Consider the following 17,489-nt stretch of genomic DNA (forward strand, 5'->3'; position numbering starts at 1 on the left):
AGTGGAGTTGTGACTATAAGGCTCTAAAATGGTTTCTTGCCTCGATAGGAGTTTTCATTGTGTGTTCCGCTTTGCATAGAACTACACGGAGGGTTCCAGAGCTTTATGCTGGTTGGAACCTGCTGTCTGGATTTATCTGTACCTCTCGGTGCTTCTGTTTCCCGCCTGCAAAATGGGTGTGCAAACTATACTTCATGAAGTTTCTATGGCAATTATGTAGATTACAACATGCCAAGGACTTACAAAACTGCCTGACATAATAAACACTAGAGTTGTTGCTTTCTCTTTTTATTCTTCTATTATTATCAATCTTATTTGTTTTGTTTTGTCTTTGGTTTTCTGGGGACTTATCAGACACAAATGAATGAACTGTCCATCCTTGCATTGTCTGCCTTCCTTAACTGTGAGCAGGACGTGGGCACAGGCTGTTAGGAAAGACTGCTACAGTCTTCAAATAATAGCAGACACTCTCACTGCTGAAAAAAAGATTAGAATAAGCAAGAGACATATTTCCCAGGCTTCACTATATATGTGTATGCTTTTTAAAAGTGAAGGAGAAGAAGTGTGACACAAATACATTTTTCAATAAATGTTCCCAATATAGAAAACTAATCATGGCCCCTCAATACTAAAAATGAATTCCCTATACATCCGATATGTTTCTGCCTATATCACTAACATCTGAACTGCCCTCTGTCCTCTTGTACTTTACTTTCACTTAATTTATATAATTAATAATTATTATGATTCTCATGACTTTGTTTCTGCCAAAGCCAAGAGCTAACGTATGGGTCAGAGGTTTAGAGTTTAGTTCCAGCCCTACCACTCGCTATCTGGTTAACCTTGATTAAGTTGCCCAAGTTTTCCTCATTTGTAACAGTTCTCAAAAACTTGTATCAAAAGAATGTATTTGAAAGTATTTTGTAAACTGTGAAAAGCACTAATGGAATAAAAGCAAGTAGAGTTATTATTATGAATAATAATACTAAGCATTAAGATAGCGATAGAAATTTTCTAAGGCTTTGCTTTCTAATGTTGGTGGTGGTGGAGGGTACTTGTGAAGTCAAAAGGACTAAACACAAATGGGACAAGCTCAAGAGACTTGAAAAAGGGCTCTCTTCATTCTACAGAATGCACGATGGCAAGACATGATTGCACGTCTTGGTTTTTTGAACTAGAAAGTGAGAGGGTTGCTGTGAAGATGAACTGAGAAGATGTGTAAAGCATATGGTGTAGCCTACCATCTAGGAAACCCTCAGCAGGAGTCAGCATTAGCTCTGCCATGTAACAGCTGCATGAGTTTCTAAAAATTACTTATTCTAAGATTGTTTTTTTTTCATTTTATTTGATATGTTATAACAATCTGAAAAAGATTTTGTTTTTAGACATCAAAAGGGAAGTCTGTTTTTTCCTTTTAAAAACAGAAGAATAATTGTCATCTCACAGGTTTTTTTGTGAGCACTATAGAAATTATAGCACTTGACATTTGGTATGTACAGTGTCTCTCCACTGTTAGCTGCTGTTACGGTTATCATTATTACTAGTTGCAGCAGTCATGGCTGCAGCAGCATTAGCTCTGTGCTTGGGACTGGGCTAGCATTTAGCATGGAGAGATGACTCTGAAGAAGCAAGCAGAAAGTTCCCACAAGGATGTAGTAAGCTTATGTAAAGAGTTGAGTTTTTATCTTGAAGACGATAAAGAGCTATTGAAGGATTTTTTTTTTAATTGGAAGAGAATGTAATTGGATATGTGCTTTCAGGAGTGGATTGGAGTGAGGCACAAGGAGCAAGAAGCAGGAGGCCTGTTAGAAAGCCATTGCCATAGTACATGTACTCAGTGATGTTGTCTGTAGTAAGGCTGGTGGCAGTAGAGACAGGGAGAAATCACGAGATGTGAGAGAGATTTAGGAGTCAATTTAATAGAATCTAATGATCTATTATATGGGTAGAGTGAGGCAGCAGCTGGAAATAAAGATGTTGATTTGGCTGTGAAAAGAAATAGCAGGGGACTGGAATTCTCTCTTGATCCCTAAGTCCTGAACTAAAGCTTCTTCTGGAACCACACTGGAAAGAACTGAATGTTATTCTCCTTCAAAATGCATTTCAGCCCTGGCTGGGTAGCTTTGTACATTAGAGCATCGTCCTGATATGCCAAGGTTGTGAGTTCGATCTTCTGTCAGGGCACGTACAAGAATCAACCAATGAATGCATAAATAAGTAGAACAACAAATCTCTCTCTCTTTCTTCTTCTTGCTCTCTAAAATCAATTTTAAAATGCATCCTACTGACACTTTTTCTAAATTGAAGAAAATGTATTGCTATCACATTCATTGTGGTGAAGAGTATTTATGGGATCCCTGATTTTCACCTAAAAAAATGTTCCTATTTTTATTTCTTTCTATGGCATATAACATGCTCAAAGACTGTCTGAGACAAAGCCACTCAGGGGTGTGTACTGTTCACTAAGACATCCTCTTCCCACAACTAGTACATCTTGCTTTACCTGATGGTAAATCCAAACTGCCGTCTTCCCAGATAAAGGCCAGCATACCCAAAGCTGGATCCTGAGGGCCCGGGGGTCGGTACACAAAAATAAAACAGAAATGAAATAATTTTAACAGGTTTATAATCTGGTAGTTATGAGAAGACACGTACTGTAAATACATAACTATCAAACTGGCAGATGGTGATCAGCTGCACAGGACTTATATATTCTTTTTTTTTTTTAATAAATTTTTATTAATGGTAATGGGATGACATTAATAAATCAGGGTACATATATTCAAAGAAAACATGTCTAGGTTATTTTGTCATCAAATTATGTTGCAAACCCCTCGCCCAAAGTCAGATTGTCCTCCGTCACCCTCCATCTAGTTCTCTGTGCCCCTCCCCCTCCCCCTAACTCTCTCCCTCCCTCCCTCCCATGTCCTCCCTCCCCCCTCACCCTTGGTAACCACCACACTCTTGTCCATGTCTCTTAGTCTCATTTTTATGTTCCACCAATGTATGGAATCATGTAGTTCTTGTTTTTTTCTGATTTACTTATTTTACTCCTTATAATGTTATCAAGATCCCACCATTTTGCTGTAAATGATCTGATGTCATCATTTCTTATGGCTGAGTAGTATTCCATAGTGTATATGTGCCACATCTTCTTTATCCAGTCTTCTATTGAAGGGCTTTTTGGTTGTTTCCATGTCTTGGCCACTGTGAACAGTGCTGCAATGAACATGGGGCTACATGTGTCTTCACGTATCAATGTTTCTGAGGTTTTGGGGTATATACCCAGTAGAGGGATTGCTGGGTCATAAGGTAGTTCTATTTGCAGTTTTTTGAGGAACCACCATACTTTCCTCCATAATGGTTGTACTACTTTACATTTCCACCAACAGTGAATGAGGGTTCCTTTTTCTCCACAGCCTCTCCAACATTTGCTATTACCCGTCTTGTTGATAATAGCTAATCTAACAGGAGTGAGGTGGTATCTCATTGTAGTTTTGATTTGCATTTCTCTAATAACTAATGAAGCTGAGCATCTTTTCATATATCTGTTGGCCATTTGTATCTCTTCCTGGGAGAAGTGTCTGTTCATGTCCTCTTCCCATTTTTTTATTGGATTGCTTGTTTGTTTGTTGTTGAGTTTTATGAGTTCTTTGTAAATTTTGGATATTAGGCCCTTATCTGAGCTGTCGTTTGAAAATATCAGTTCCCATATAGTTGGCTGTCTGTTTATTTTGATATCAGTTTCTCTTGCTGAGCAAAAACTTTTAATTCTGATGTAGTCCCATTCATTTATCTTTGCCTTCACTTCTCTTGCCATTGGAGTCAAGTTCATAAAATGTTCTTTAAAACCCAGGTCCATGATTTTAGTACCTATTTCTTCTACTATGTACTTTATTGTTTCAGGTCTTATATTTAGGTCTTTGATCCATTTTGAATTAATTTTAGTACACGGGGACAGGCTGTAGTCGAGTTTCATTCTTTTGCATGTGGCTTTCCAGTTTTCCCAACACCATTTGTTGAAGAGGCTTTCTTTTCTCCATTGTGTGTTGTTGGCCCCTTTATCAAAGATTATTTGACCATATATATGTGGTTTTATTTCTGGGCTTTCTATTCTGTTCCATTGGTCTGAGTGTCTATTTTTTTGCCAATACCATGCTGTTTTGATTATCGTGGCCCTATAATATAGTTTAAAGTCAGGTATTGTAATGCCCCCAGCTTCATTCTTTTTCCTTAGGATTGTTTTGGCTATTCGGGGTTTTTTATAGTTCCATATAAATCTGATGATTTTTTGTTCCATTTCTTTAAAAAATCTCATAGGGATTTTAATGGGAATTGCATTAAATTTGTATATTGCTTTGGGTAATATGGCCATTTTGATTATATTTATTCTTCCTATCCAAGAACAAGGAATATTTTTCCATCTTATTCTATCTTTTTCGATTTCCCTTAACAATGCTTTGTAATTTTCATTATATAGGTCCTTTACATTCTTTGTTATGTTTATTTCTAGGTATTTTATTTTTTTTGTTGCAATAGTGAAGGGGATTATTTTTTTGAGTTCGTTTTCTAATATTTCATTGTTGGCATATAGAAAGGCTATGGACTTTTGTATGTTAATTTTGTATCCTGCGACCTTACTGTATTGGTTTATTGTTTCTAATAATCTTTTTGTGGAGTCCTTCGGGTTTTCGATGTATAGGATCATATCATCAGCAAAAAGTGATAGCTTTACTTCTTCTTTTCCGATATGGATGCCTTTTATTTCTTTGTCTTGTCTGATTGCTCTGGCCAGAACTTCTAGCACCACGTTGAATAAGAGTGGAGAGAGTGGACAACCCTGTCTTGTTCCTGATTTAAGGTAGAAAGTCCTCAGTTTTATGCCGTTTAATAGGATGTTGGCTGATGGTTTATCATATATGGCCTTTATCATATTGAGATATTTTCCTTCTATACCCATTTTGTTGAGAGTCTTAAACATAAAATTGTGTTGTATTTTATCAAAAGCCTTTTCTGCATCTATTGATAAGATCATGTGGTTTTTGTTCTTTGTTTTGTTGATATGGTGTATTACGTTAACCGTTTTGCGTATGTTGAACCATCCTTGAGATTCTGGGATGAATCCCACTTGATCATGATGTATTATTTTTTTAATATGTTGTTGTATTTGGTTTGCCAGTATTTTGTTTAGTATTTTAGCATCTGTATTCATTAGAGATATTGGTCTGTAGTTTTCTTTCTTTGTGCCATCCTTGCCAGGTTTTGGTATGAGGGTTATGTTGGCCTCATAAAATGTGTTTGGAAGTATTGCTTCTTCTTCAATTTTTGGAAGACTTTGAGTAGAATAGGAACCAAGTCTTCTTTGAATGTTTGATAGAATTCACTAGTATAACCGTCTGGGCCTGGACTTTTATTTTTGGGGAGATTTTTAATAGTTTTTTCTATTTCCTCCCTGCTGATTGGTCTGTTTAGGCTTTCTGCTTCTTCATGACTCAGTCTAGGAAGGTGGTATTGTTCTAGGAATTTATCCATTTCTTCTAGATTGTTGTATTTGGTGGCATATAATTTTTCATAGTATTCTACAATAATTCTTTGTATATCTATGATGTCTGTGGTGATCTCTCCTCTTTCATTTTGGATTTTATTTATTTGAGTCCTGTGTCTTTTTTCCTTGGTGAGTCTTTCCAAGGGTTTGTCAATTTTGTTGATCTTTTCAAAGAACCAGCTCCTTGTTTTATTGATTTTTTCTATAGTTTTTCTGTTCTCTATTTCATTTATTTCTGCTCTGATTTTTATTATCTCCTTTCTTCGGCTGGTTTTGGGTTGTCTTTGTTCTTCTTTTTCTAGTTCCTTAAGGTGTGAAGTTAAGTGGTTTACTTCGGCTCTCTCTTGTTTGTTCATATAGGCCTGAAGTGATATGAACTTTCCTCTTATTACTGCTTTTGCTGCATCCCAGAGATTCTGATATGTCGTATTTTCATTTTCATTTGTCTGTATATATCTTTTGATTTCTGCGCTTATTTCTTCTTTGACCCATTCATTTTTTAGAAGTATGTTGTTTAGTTTCCACATTTTTGTGGGTTTTTCCCCCTCTTTTTTGCAGTTGAATTCTAGTTTCAAGGCTTTATGATCAGAAAATATGCTTGGTACAATTTCAATTTTTCTAAATTTGCTGATATTGTCTTTGTGGCCCAACATATGGTCAATTCTTGAGAATGTTCCATGTACACTAGAGAAAAATGTATACTCTGTCGCTTTGGGATGAAGTGTCCTGTAGATGTCTATCATATCCGGGTGTTCTAGTATTTCGTTTAAGGCCACTATATCTTTATTGATTCTCTGTTTGGATGACCAATCTAGAGCCGTCAGCGGTGTATTGAGGTCTCCAAGTATGATTGTATTTTTGTTAGTTTTTGTTTTAAGGTCAATAAGTAGCTGTCTTATATATTTTGGTGCTCCTTGGTTTGGTGCATATATATTAAGGATTGTTATGTCTTCTTGATTCAACTTCCCCTTAATCATTATGAAATGACCATTTTTGTCTCTGAGTACTTTTTCTGTCTTGTAGTCAGCATTATTAGATATGAGTATTGCTACACCTGCTTTTTTTTGGGTGTTGTTTGCTTGGAGTATTGTTTTCCAGCCTTTCACTTTGAATTTGTTTTTATCCTTGTTGCTTAGATGTGTTTCTTGTAGGCAGCATATAGTTGGATTTTGTTTTTTAATCCATTCTGCTACTCTGTGTCTTTTTATTGGTAAGTTTAATCCATTTACATTTAGTGTAATTATTGACACTTGTGGGTTCCCTACTGCCATTTTATAAATTGCTTTCTGTTAGTTTTGTATCTAGTTTGATTCTTCTCTTTTGTTTTTCTATCATTTGATTTTGTTTGTTTGTGTTCCATACTTCTTTCCTCTGTTGCTACCTTTTTTAAGTCAAGTGTTTTTGTGGTGGTTTTTTTAAGGGTGGTTACCATTAAGTAATGAAAAGGATACCTACCATATTCATTGTAGTACCCTATCTTATAAGTATTTCTGCACTTCATCATCCTTTGCTACTGTTAATCTCCATCCTCTCCCCCCTTTTTTTCCTTTGTTGTCACAGTTTAAGTTTGGTTTTATTGTGTTCTTGGTGGAGCTGTTACTTGTGGTGTTGTTTTCTTTTGTTCTTTGAATCTGGTTGGAAAACCCCCTTTAGTATTTCCTGGAGTGGGGGCTTTCTGTTGATAAATTCTCTCATCTTTTCTGTATTTGTGAATGTTTTTATATCTCCTTCATACTTGAAGGATAGCTTTGATGGGTATAGTATTCTTGGCTGAAAGTTCCTCTCTTTCAGGGCTTTAAATATTGGGGTCCACTCTCTTCTAGCTTGTAGAGTTTCTGCTGAGAAATCTGATGATAATCTAATAGGCCTTCCTTTATATGTTGTACTCTTCTTTTCCCTGGCTGCCTTGAGAATTTTTTCTTTGTCATTGGTTTGTGTCATCTTTATTATGATGTGCCTTGGAGTGGGTTTGTTGGGGTTAAGAAAACTTGGTGTTCTGTTTGCTTCTTGAATTTGAGGCTTTAGTTCCTTCCACAGGCTTGGGAAGTTCTCGTCTATTATTTGTTTGAGTATATTCTCCATTCCATTTTCTTTCTCTTCTCCCTCTGATATACCTATTATTCTTATGTTATTCTTTCTGATGGAGTCAGACAATTCCTGTAGGGCTTTCTCGTTTTTTATTATTTTTGAGTCTCTTTCTTCTTCTCTCTGTTGTGCCTCAAGTTGTTTGTCTTCTATTTCACTAATCCTATCTTCAATCTGGGCTGTTCTGTTAGCTAAGCTTGTTACCTCATTTTTCAACTTGTGAATTGAGTTTTTCATTTCTGTTTGATTTGTTTTTATAGTTTCAATTTCCTTGGTAATATATTCTTTGTGTTCATTGAGTTGTTTTCTGATCTCCCTATATTGCCTTTCTGTGTTTTCTTGTATATCTCTGAGTATTTTTAAGATTTCTATTTTAAATTCTCTGTCATTTAGCTCCAAGGCTTCCAATATGTTAAGTCTTTTCTCCATAGATTTTTCCACATCTATTTGTGTTACCTCTCTTTCTTTTGTATCCATAATATTGGATTTCCTCTTTCTTATCGGCATCTGAGGGTGGTCTTATTGATAGCACTAATTAGAATTAATAAAGAGTAAAAAGTAAAAAATAAATAAATAAATAAAAAGGTAAAACACCCCACAAAAAAAAACTAATAATTTATTATTTCCCCCTTTTTTTCTCTCTTCTCTTTCCCTCCTCTCCCCTCCTCAGGGAAATATCGTGCCTATAATGGAGGGCCTGATTTGGGGTGAAGAGTTCAAGGGGCAAAAAAAAGGGAGTAGGGACCTACTAAATGCAAAAAAAAAAAAAAAAAAGGAAGGAAGAAAATCTTAGACAAGCATAAGATGATTTGCTTGTATGTGATGGTCAACTAAGAGATATAATGAGAGGGATAAGAGGGAACCAGATAAAAGGACCAAAAAAGAATAATAAAGAAGAAAAAATAAAAATAATAAGTAAAAATCTGTTGTATTAAGTGAAGCGAAGACTAAATACAATGGAGACCTTGGGTTGGGAGGACCCAAAATGCCACAAAAATAAACAAACAAGAAAAAAAATAAAAACAAAAGCAAAAAGAGAAATAAAGCCAAAAAAAAGCCTTGAGTCCCAAATTAACTAATTTGTTTGTGATTGAGGAATATATGGGAGGAAAGTAAAATGAGAAAAGAAAAAACGAATAGAAAGGAAAAAATAAGAAAAAGAGAAAAACGAAGGAAGAAATAAAATAGGAAGAGAAAAAAACAAAATAAAGCAAGACAAAAAAAAAAAAAAAGAGGAGAGAGTGAGAGTTAAGTGTTTTGGAGTATAACCTTAAAGGAGGGTGAGGATGAAGAAGAAAAATAAAATGCAACACTCATGGGTAGTGTAGTTCAAGAAAGGGGAAGTATAAGATGGGCAGAGAATAGAAGGACCGAGGTGGAGGAAATAAAGGCAAAAAGATAGAAGAAACAAACAACAACAACAACAACAACAAAAAAATAGTGGATCAAGTTGTAAAGTCAGTGGGTTTTTCTTGATTTTGAGAGGTTAACTTCTTCCTTTTTCTTTTCTCTCCCTCTTCCTAGTCGGTGACTCTGTACCCCAGGCTCTGCCCCTGTGTCACTCTTAGGTAGGGATTTGCAGTTGATGGGATTCTATGGCAATGTCATATAATTGGCTTTAGTCTTGCTGGAAGTAAAGGCTTGTTGACGTTTGCAGGGTCCAACGATGAGAGAGTTTGCTTTCCTGGATTCTCTCTCCTAGTCCCCCCTTTCTGAATTAGCAGCCTGGTGATCCAGCTATAAGGCTGCAACTGCTTCTGCCTGGGGAGTAAGAGGCTCAAAGAGCTGGGAAATCCCCACTCTATCCCCACTCAGTGCAAGGCTTTGGGAAAGGCTCTGACAGTCAGGGCCTCCAGTGTAATCAGGCGGGGGTGGGAGTCAATTGTTGTCAAGGTGACTGTTCAGCGCCTATCATTTAGTTGGACCTCTCAACCCAGGCTTTCCACACTTTGTAGCCTGTTTTTGCAGGGAAGAAGAGGCACTAGTCTCTGCTTACGACTAGTGTAGTATAGACCTTATTATCTGCCAAGTCCTTCTTGTTAGCGTTTATCCCTAAATATGGAGGCTCTATTAATCAGAAGTTGCCCCCGCCCCTTTAGCGAGAGGCACTAAAAAATATCACGCCTCTTGTCTTGGAACGCTGAATTGAGAGAGATCTTATCAATTAGAACCGAGGGTGCGCAGATTTCATGGGTTAAGCTAATTTCAGTGATTGGGTCGCAGCTGTGCTTCCGAAGGTATTTTAGGCTGCCTGCGCGCGCCCCTCCCCCAACGCTTGATTGTTAGCTTGAATGGCTGGGTGAGGTGCCCCGCCCACGGAGAGAATCTCCCAAGCCTCTCCCGCTCACCCCGCCGCTGGCAGCTGGACCGCACCAGGCGCAGGATAATGGAGCCCCCTGGGTGTGCGGGCCAGCAGGGCGCCCTGGGCACGTGGAATGCCCAAGGCACGCGCGCGAATGGGGCGCTCCGGGCACTGGTGGCCGGCGACCCCCACTCGCAGTGTGCGGGCCGCTGGGAACGTCAGCGGTGCTCAACCGGACCGGGCGCACGCGTGCGGCGGCTCGCGGTGGCTCACGGTGGCTCACGGTGGCGGCTCGCGGGGGCTCGCAGCGGCTCGCGGTGGCGGCTCGCGTTGGCCGCTCGCAGCGGCTCGCGGTTCCCAAGTATATGGGCTGACTCACCACAGGCGCACTTCCTTGCGATTTGAAAGAACGTCCCTGTGGTCGATTCCTCCACACCCTCGTCTCTCAGATTCAAGTGATAACAGTCCTTTCGCTATCAGTTTGTGTGGAACTCCGGAATGCTCCGAGGATAAATTTTTCTGTTTCTAGTTGATAAATTTGTTGTGATTTAGGGGAGAGCTGTCGGACGCGCTGCTCACGGCGCCATTTCCGTGACGTCACTCGACTTATATATTCTTCATCTTCTTTTATGGTGCATAACCTTGTGTTCACATGTCCATCTCCTACATGAAACTATGAGCCCCGAGTGGTGTAAAGTCTTAGTCATTTTTATGCCCCTTTTCCCTCAGTGTAGTTCCTATAGGCAAAGTGAAAATGCTTTTTAAATAAAAGATATAGAAACAGGGCTTCAAAATGTTGTAGGTAAGGTTCTCACTTGACTGAGAGTACAGATTTTAAGGAAGGGTTCAGATGCCAGGCACTATGTTTAGTAGGTGACTCTAGAACAGAGCACTCTGATTGACCTGCCGAAGATGATGATGATAGCCTTTGTGACGTAGGAAGAAGCATTTTTTCCTTAGTATGAACAGACTGAATGATCCAACTAAAGAATAGTAAAATTAATTATGTTAAACTGTTCGGGGAAAATCTAGAGGTTTTCTATGCAATCAACCATCACCTGCGACCATGTTGTTTTAGCTCCTACACTGTAAGACTGCTCATGTCAATCAAGCCCTAGCTTGCTTCACAAGGATAAGTTCTCATGGCCTACTTACTAATAACATAAGAATTTTCTTCTGAAGACTACACCCAGCAAGTAGGGAACCAACGATTACATATTCCAAAAATGAGCAGAATCTTATCACAGCTGAATGTGGCCAAGAGTGAGAAGGGATCGGGGGATAAACCTACCTGCAATAAACAAAGAAAATAAGTGAGCCAAAAACACAACCAAATTTTGAGTTTAGATCTTAAAGGCCATAAGAGAGAAGGTCAAAGTACTTCTGCTTAAAAAACTTAAGGAATTTTTATATATAAATAACTTTACCTAGAATTGAGTGCACATATGTACTGTATACCTTAACATACTTACTTTAGAAACACTTTCTTCATCTCTTTCTCTGTCTTTCAACTGATATTATTCATTAGTGTTTGTTTTCTTTCCAGTGCACTCCCAAATGTGGGTCAGGATTCAAGCATCGGATTGTTCTGTGCAAGAGCAGTGACCTTTCTAAAACCTTCCCAGCTGCACAATGTGCAGAGGAGAGCAAACCCCCTATCCGCGTCCGCTGCAGTTTGGGCCGCTGTCCTCCTCCTCGCTGGGTGACAGGAGACTGGGGCCAGGTAAGGCAGGTGCACTGCGGGCTCTCTGAAGCAGCACCATGAGACGCTTAGGCTCTTGATTGGCTCATTGTGAGGGCTTCGGAAATGAGCAGCAACACATAGAAATCTAGGTGTGAGACCTGAGTGTGAAACAATGCATGAGTAGCAGCAGCCACCCATAAATACACTTAGCTATGTTTCTCCACACCTACACACTTCTCACTTCTACCTACTCCTTGGATCTGACATTTTCACTTAAAATTAAAAGCAAGATAATCTAGGTGGCTAGAGATTCGAACAAGCTACCAAAACTTTGAATTCCAGTCCCAGTTAAGACAGACACACCATTGTCTTAATTTACGTATTTGCAAAATAACTCCTCTTAAACTGAAAAGATGTGGGGTTTTTATTGGCAGTCTTTGAAATATCACTAATACTTATTCTTCAATGAATTTTCTGATGGAAACTATGACTTGGGAAGCAAGTCTATTGCACTTTTGATAGGTATTTTTATGTTACACTGATTTCCAGTTTATGTTCCAATTCTTTTTTTTTTTTTTTTTTTTTGTCTCACTTATAAATTGGGTTATCTTGCTGAAGGCACCTTAAATCCTTTAAAGGCAAATTGGTATATTTGGGTAGAAGGAAAGTGAAGTATATATTTTTTGATTGTAAAAAAAAATCTATTAGGCTACATTAAAAAGTACTGCTCCAGAAAGTAAATTTTCTAGACCATCAATGTCCTTTTCCTGTGGTTTTTATAATTAACCTTATAGGTAGTCCTTTTTTAATATCTGAGACCAAAATAAATCATAATGGCATAGAACTACACTGGTACAATTTTGTTTGTGCTCTGGGTGTGCCATTACTTATTAAAAATAGAATTTCATCGAAGTAGTTACCAAAATTCTACTCCTAATTCAGTATCACAGCAGTAATTTTAGACCGCTTTTGTCACATTTGGGAGCAGGCAAAAATTTTCAGTCTCCTTTAAGGCAGATAAACATATTTGCTCAGCCCTGTGAGGAGACAAAAGAAGTATGATCATAAAATAATTAACACGTGCATTTGTATAGCATAAGCTGGTTTTCTATCACAGTATTTAGTTTAATTTACAAAGTGCTTAAGTGGAATAGACATGAACAACAGTGTCATAATACATAATTGACATTATGCTATTAAAGTATCAGTACAAACATGCTGTCATAATTTTTATTTAAAACAGGTCAGAATTTCCTTCTTTGTATATTCTTCACTGAAATGCACTGTTATATAAAGGCTCATTGAAAGTGTTTGCATGTTAGTGATTTTACCAAATTTACAGTTTATGGATCTGAGATTATTCTTTTAAATGTCATCAAATCCTTTTCTTCTCATCTATATTTTTGGTCCAGTTTCCTGAAATTAAAATTAACCAGTGAAAAAGCAAAGATGCTTTAGTATAAATACATTTTTATAGTGCATTTATTTGTCATTCTGTATTTAGAAACTTAAAAGTAAAAGTGTCTATGAATATACTTGCAAATCCTGTATGTGCTTTGAGAGCTTTTGCAAACAAAGCCAACAGAGCCTCGGTTTGTTTACCTTGTAAACATCACCATGGCCTGTTTTGGCACCGGTTAGCTCCTCGTCCTTTTGATCTCAAATCTCACAGGCTTTCTGGTATTCTGGTGGCAGGCCCAAAGAATAGACCCAACTTCATTCTCCAGCCTAGACAGCTGATCAGTCCCAGCTGAAACTATGCCACAGAGACTATAACTTCCATTCTGAAATAACCAAATTACTGAACAGATGGAAAAGGGGAGGGACACGTGCTGATTGGCTAACAGACCACTTCTCAGGTTTGTGTGGCTGATTGTAACTTAGAAAACTTGTGGTACTTATTTAAACTCTTTTTGTTTTTAAACTAGCCATATCACCAGGCCCCATAGCAGGCTCTGCTGCGGCACTGAACTGATGGTTTGCTCAGATTCAGCGCACCAGCAGACCATCAGGTTGCTTGCCCTCAGCCTACAACAAACGGTGAGCAATAGTGATGATGCCCTAGCCCTGAAATGTCTAATTATTCTACTTCATCATGAAGATTTCCTTATTATACTCCTAGCAGAGTTTACCAGCACTGCTTGGAACTGTTAGAATACTAAGCCAAGAAATCTTCATGTATGGTCTTCTGGGAACTTTATTGCTTCCATTTTCTAGGGTAATGACATGATTCTTGAGTCTCCAAACCAATTCTACAGTAGAATGACCTAGTCACACACCTCCTCAAGATGAACTATGTATGGGCTTATGCTAACACATGTGATATTTGAAAATGACATTGTATCTTTTTTTACTTCTGGAAATTGGTGAAATCTGTATTTTTTTTTCTGTCTTTTGGTTTAGTGTTCCGCTCAGTGTGGCCTTGGACAGCAAATGAGGACTGTGCAATGTCTCTCCTACACTGGACAGGCATCTAGTGACTGTCCAGAAACTGTCCGGCCTCCATCGATGCAGCAGTGTGAAAGCAAATGTGACACTACCCCCAGTTCCAGTACTGAAGGTGAGTTTTCCAAGGAGTAGAGGCCTGTGGTCTCCTCGTGACTCACCTCCACTGGCTCCCAGGATTTGAAGAGCCCCATAAAACCACTGTCTGTACAGAGCATTTATGAAAGCTGCATATGTACTGGATATGTAATGAGAAAACCTGAATTCTTTCCTGACTCTTCTTGTACTACCTGTATGACCTTGTTGTCACGTAACCTTTTGGAGCTAAGTTTACTAATCTATACAGTGATAGATTGCAGTGGATAATCTTTAAGGTCAAGTCCAACCTACTATTCTATGTTGGACTTGTGCTGGAAATACAGAGATGATTTCTAATGAACCACGCTCCAGAGTGAAAACTTTTCTTTCTTTTTTGGGTATAACTATGGATGTCTGCCATTATGAAGATTAAAATTCATGCTTGTTATACATATAATGAAAGCATTTGTTTAAAACTACTTATGTTTCAAATGCTAATTTTTTTATTATAGAAAATGATCATTATATAGCAGTTTATGTAGGAGGACAAAGGTCTTTAGACTCTGAAGTTTCCCTCTGTTATATATTGGGACACCTTTTTATTAGCAACAGATGACCACCCAACTCCTAAATTTTCTTTTATCTTTAAGTAAATGTACTTTATTTACTCAGGTATTCATTTGAAATTTCCTGGCTGCTACTCTCTGCAAGGCACTGCAGCAGGAACTTCGGGGTGTGTGGAGACAAACACGCCCAGCCAGGAAGGCCAGGCTGCCCTCCCACACGGGGACAGCAGCATCATCAATACGTACACACGAACATCTGACTTTGTGAATTTAAGTTCTGTAGGAATTCTGGCGCAAGGGCTCCACTAAAAAAACAAAGTAAGGCCCTGGCTGGTTGGTTCAGCGGTAGAGCATCGGCCTGGCGTGCGGGGGACCCGGGTTCGATTCCCGGCCAGGGCACATAGGAGAAGCACCCATTTGCTTCTCCACCCCCCCCCTTCCTCTCTGTCTCTCTCTTCCCCTCCCGCAGCCAAGGCTCCATTGGAGCAAAGATGGCCCCGGCGCTGGGGATGGCTCCTTGGCCTCTGCCCCAGGTGCTAGAGTGGTTCTGGTCGCGGCAGAGCGTCGCCCCTGGTGGGCATGCCGGGTGGATCCCGATCGGTCGCATGCAGGAGTCTGTCTGACTGTCTCTCCCCATTTCCAGCTTCAGAAAAATACAAAAAAACCCAAAACAAAACAAAAAAAAACACAAAGTAAAACAGAAATAAATAAATAATTACCCTAAATATATTCATTAATGTTTTTCAAATAAAAATGATAGTCACATGAACCTATTATAAAAAGAGACCTAGTTTGAAGGATTTTTAAAAAATCCTATTTTTTTAATGTTTCCAAAGGAATTTTATCTTAGGAAGACCAATCAATCATCTTACATGACAGGATGCAGAAATTTTGCTTCTTTATAAATGGTCTGGTATTTATATCAGAATCTCACCACAATATACTTCTTGTGTAACTTACTCTTTCAAAGAAGTATATCCTTATCCTACATTAGTTCAAAATCACAACATTAATTTGCAAAGTCTCTGGCTCTAAATGATCTACATAAATATTCCTCCCTTCTATAGGACTGCAACAGATAACTTTTAATAACTTTTATCCATTGTAAATTACTAGTGATCAATCGCATAGGTTTGAGAGTCTGTTTTTGTATCCAAGTTGGAAGATGAAAGTTTAAAGTGGAAAAGAGGATATAACTATCATATTAAATTAGTTTATGTCGGGTATTATCTTAGGCTTTTTGTATTTATTGTCTATCTTAGATATCTTGTATACATAAATACTTGAGTGCATATATGATATAGTCATGATAACAGCTTTCTGATGAGGAAACTGAGGTACAGAGAGAGATAGTGACTTACCCAAATTACAAGACTGAGAAGTAGCAGAGTCAGGATTTGAACCCAGATTTGGCAAAGCCCAAGTGTATGTCAGTTTTAACTACATTTATATGCTATTTGAAATTCGCTCTTTAACATTCGGTATTTTAACATGAGGACAGACGTGGCTTCTATCATTGCTAAAAGATTTTACCTACAATATACGCTGAAGTTATGTTTAGAATTTCATTTTCAGCCACTTTAGCAATTTCTCCAGAAGCTTCTCTATAGTGGATAATTATTATTATACAGAAGTTTTGCAGCTGAAGATGAATTGCTGTTTTCAGAGTGGGCAGAATATCGTTTGTAACTTCACTTATTTCTGCCTTAAAAATATTTCTTAAAATGGATAGATATTAATGGGATGTTACTTGGATTATTTAGAGAAACATCTCGTGGTATTTAATCTGCCTGGCCAAATAACCTTTTATTGTATTACCCTGAAGTAAGCAGTTAAGACAATACTGTTAGTCTTTTCAGTAAATGGAGGAAACTGTTAGGATATTATTAAACCTATAAGTATGACTAATCTTAGAATTTTTATTCCCCTAACACTGTTGATTCATTTAAAATAGAATCGCTCACTCTTACAAAACAAGCATTAGAGGGCCAACAGTATGTCTAACTTGTTTTGTGTTCCCTTTATGTTCCCAATAGCATATATTGAATATGTTCAAATACCCAAAACTATTCGTTTGTTTTGTCAGCAGCTAATTACCGACTACTGGATGGTTGCTGTGGCCAGCCTCTGCCATTCATTATGGAAAATTCAATATTTTTAAGTTCGTAGTCTTTCAGAGAAGATACTCTAAAAAAAAAAGGTGGGGCTGGAATGTGTTATGTGGAGGTTTGCACAGTGCTAAGAGAGCTCAAATGTAGGACTGATGACTTTATTTAACCTTTTGGATGAAGGCAAGCTTCATAGACTAAGTGGTCTATGAGCTAGTCATAATGTGTGGCTAGAAAAATCCAATGTATACCCTGGGAAATGTGGGGGAAACAGTTGAGTTTAATCATAAATTTTCATTTATAGAGATAAAAATAGACAGATAACATGGATTTCAAAAGAGAGGAGGTTCTTGCATGAAAGTAATGTGAGAGTGGCCTGACCGGCTTCTGGGAATCTGATCAGGGAGAGGAAAATGCCCCTTACTAAGGGGAGGTTGGGCAGAGAAAGTCCAGTAGCCTGGGAAGGAGCAGGTTCTGGATAGGCTGCAAGAGGGTAGAAGAGAACAACTCCCCCTTCTCTCCCCCTGCCCCCCACCCCCGTACGCGCTCATGGCTCCCAGGCAAGATGGCAGCAAAGGTAAACGAGGTACTTGCCTCCAACCACAACCACATCAAAATTATAACTAAACTACAGAACAACCATCATTCAGAACTGCCTGAAATCTGGTTGAATGGA

The 17,489-nt window shown here is 38.3% G+C and overlaps 1 protein-coding gene across 1 annotated transcript in view; it reads left to right on the forward strand.

Moving 5' to 3' along the window:
* ADAMTS6 (ADAM metallopeptidase with thrombospondin type 1 motif 6) overlaps nt 1-17,489 on the forward strand; it is a 280,816-nt gene that overhangs the window by 250,544 nt on the left and 12,783 nt on the right. The window contains exons 22-23 of the mRNA XM_066253589.1: nt 11,479-11,655; nt 14,020-14,176. Of these exons, the coding sequence (XP_066109686.1) occupies nt 11,479-11,655; nt 14,020-14,176 (334 nt within the window). The remainder of the gene's footprint in view (nt 1-11,478; nt 11,656-14,019; nt 14,177-17,489) is intronic.

The sequence above is a fragment of the Saccopteryx bilineata genome, chromosome 1 (genome assembly GCF_036850765.1).
Source record: "Saccopteryx bilineata isolate mSacBil1 chromosome 1, mSacBil1_pri_phased_curated, whole genome shotgun sequence".
Taxonomy (NCBI): Eukaryota; Metazoa; Chordata; class Mammalia; order Chiroptera; family Emballonuridae; genus Saccopteryx; species Saccopteryx bilineata.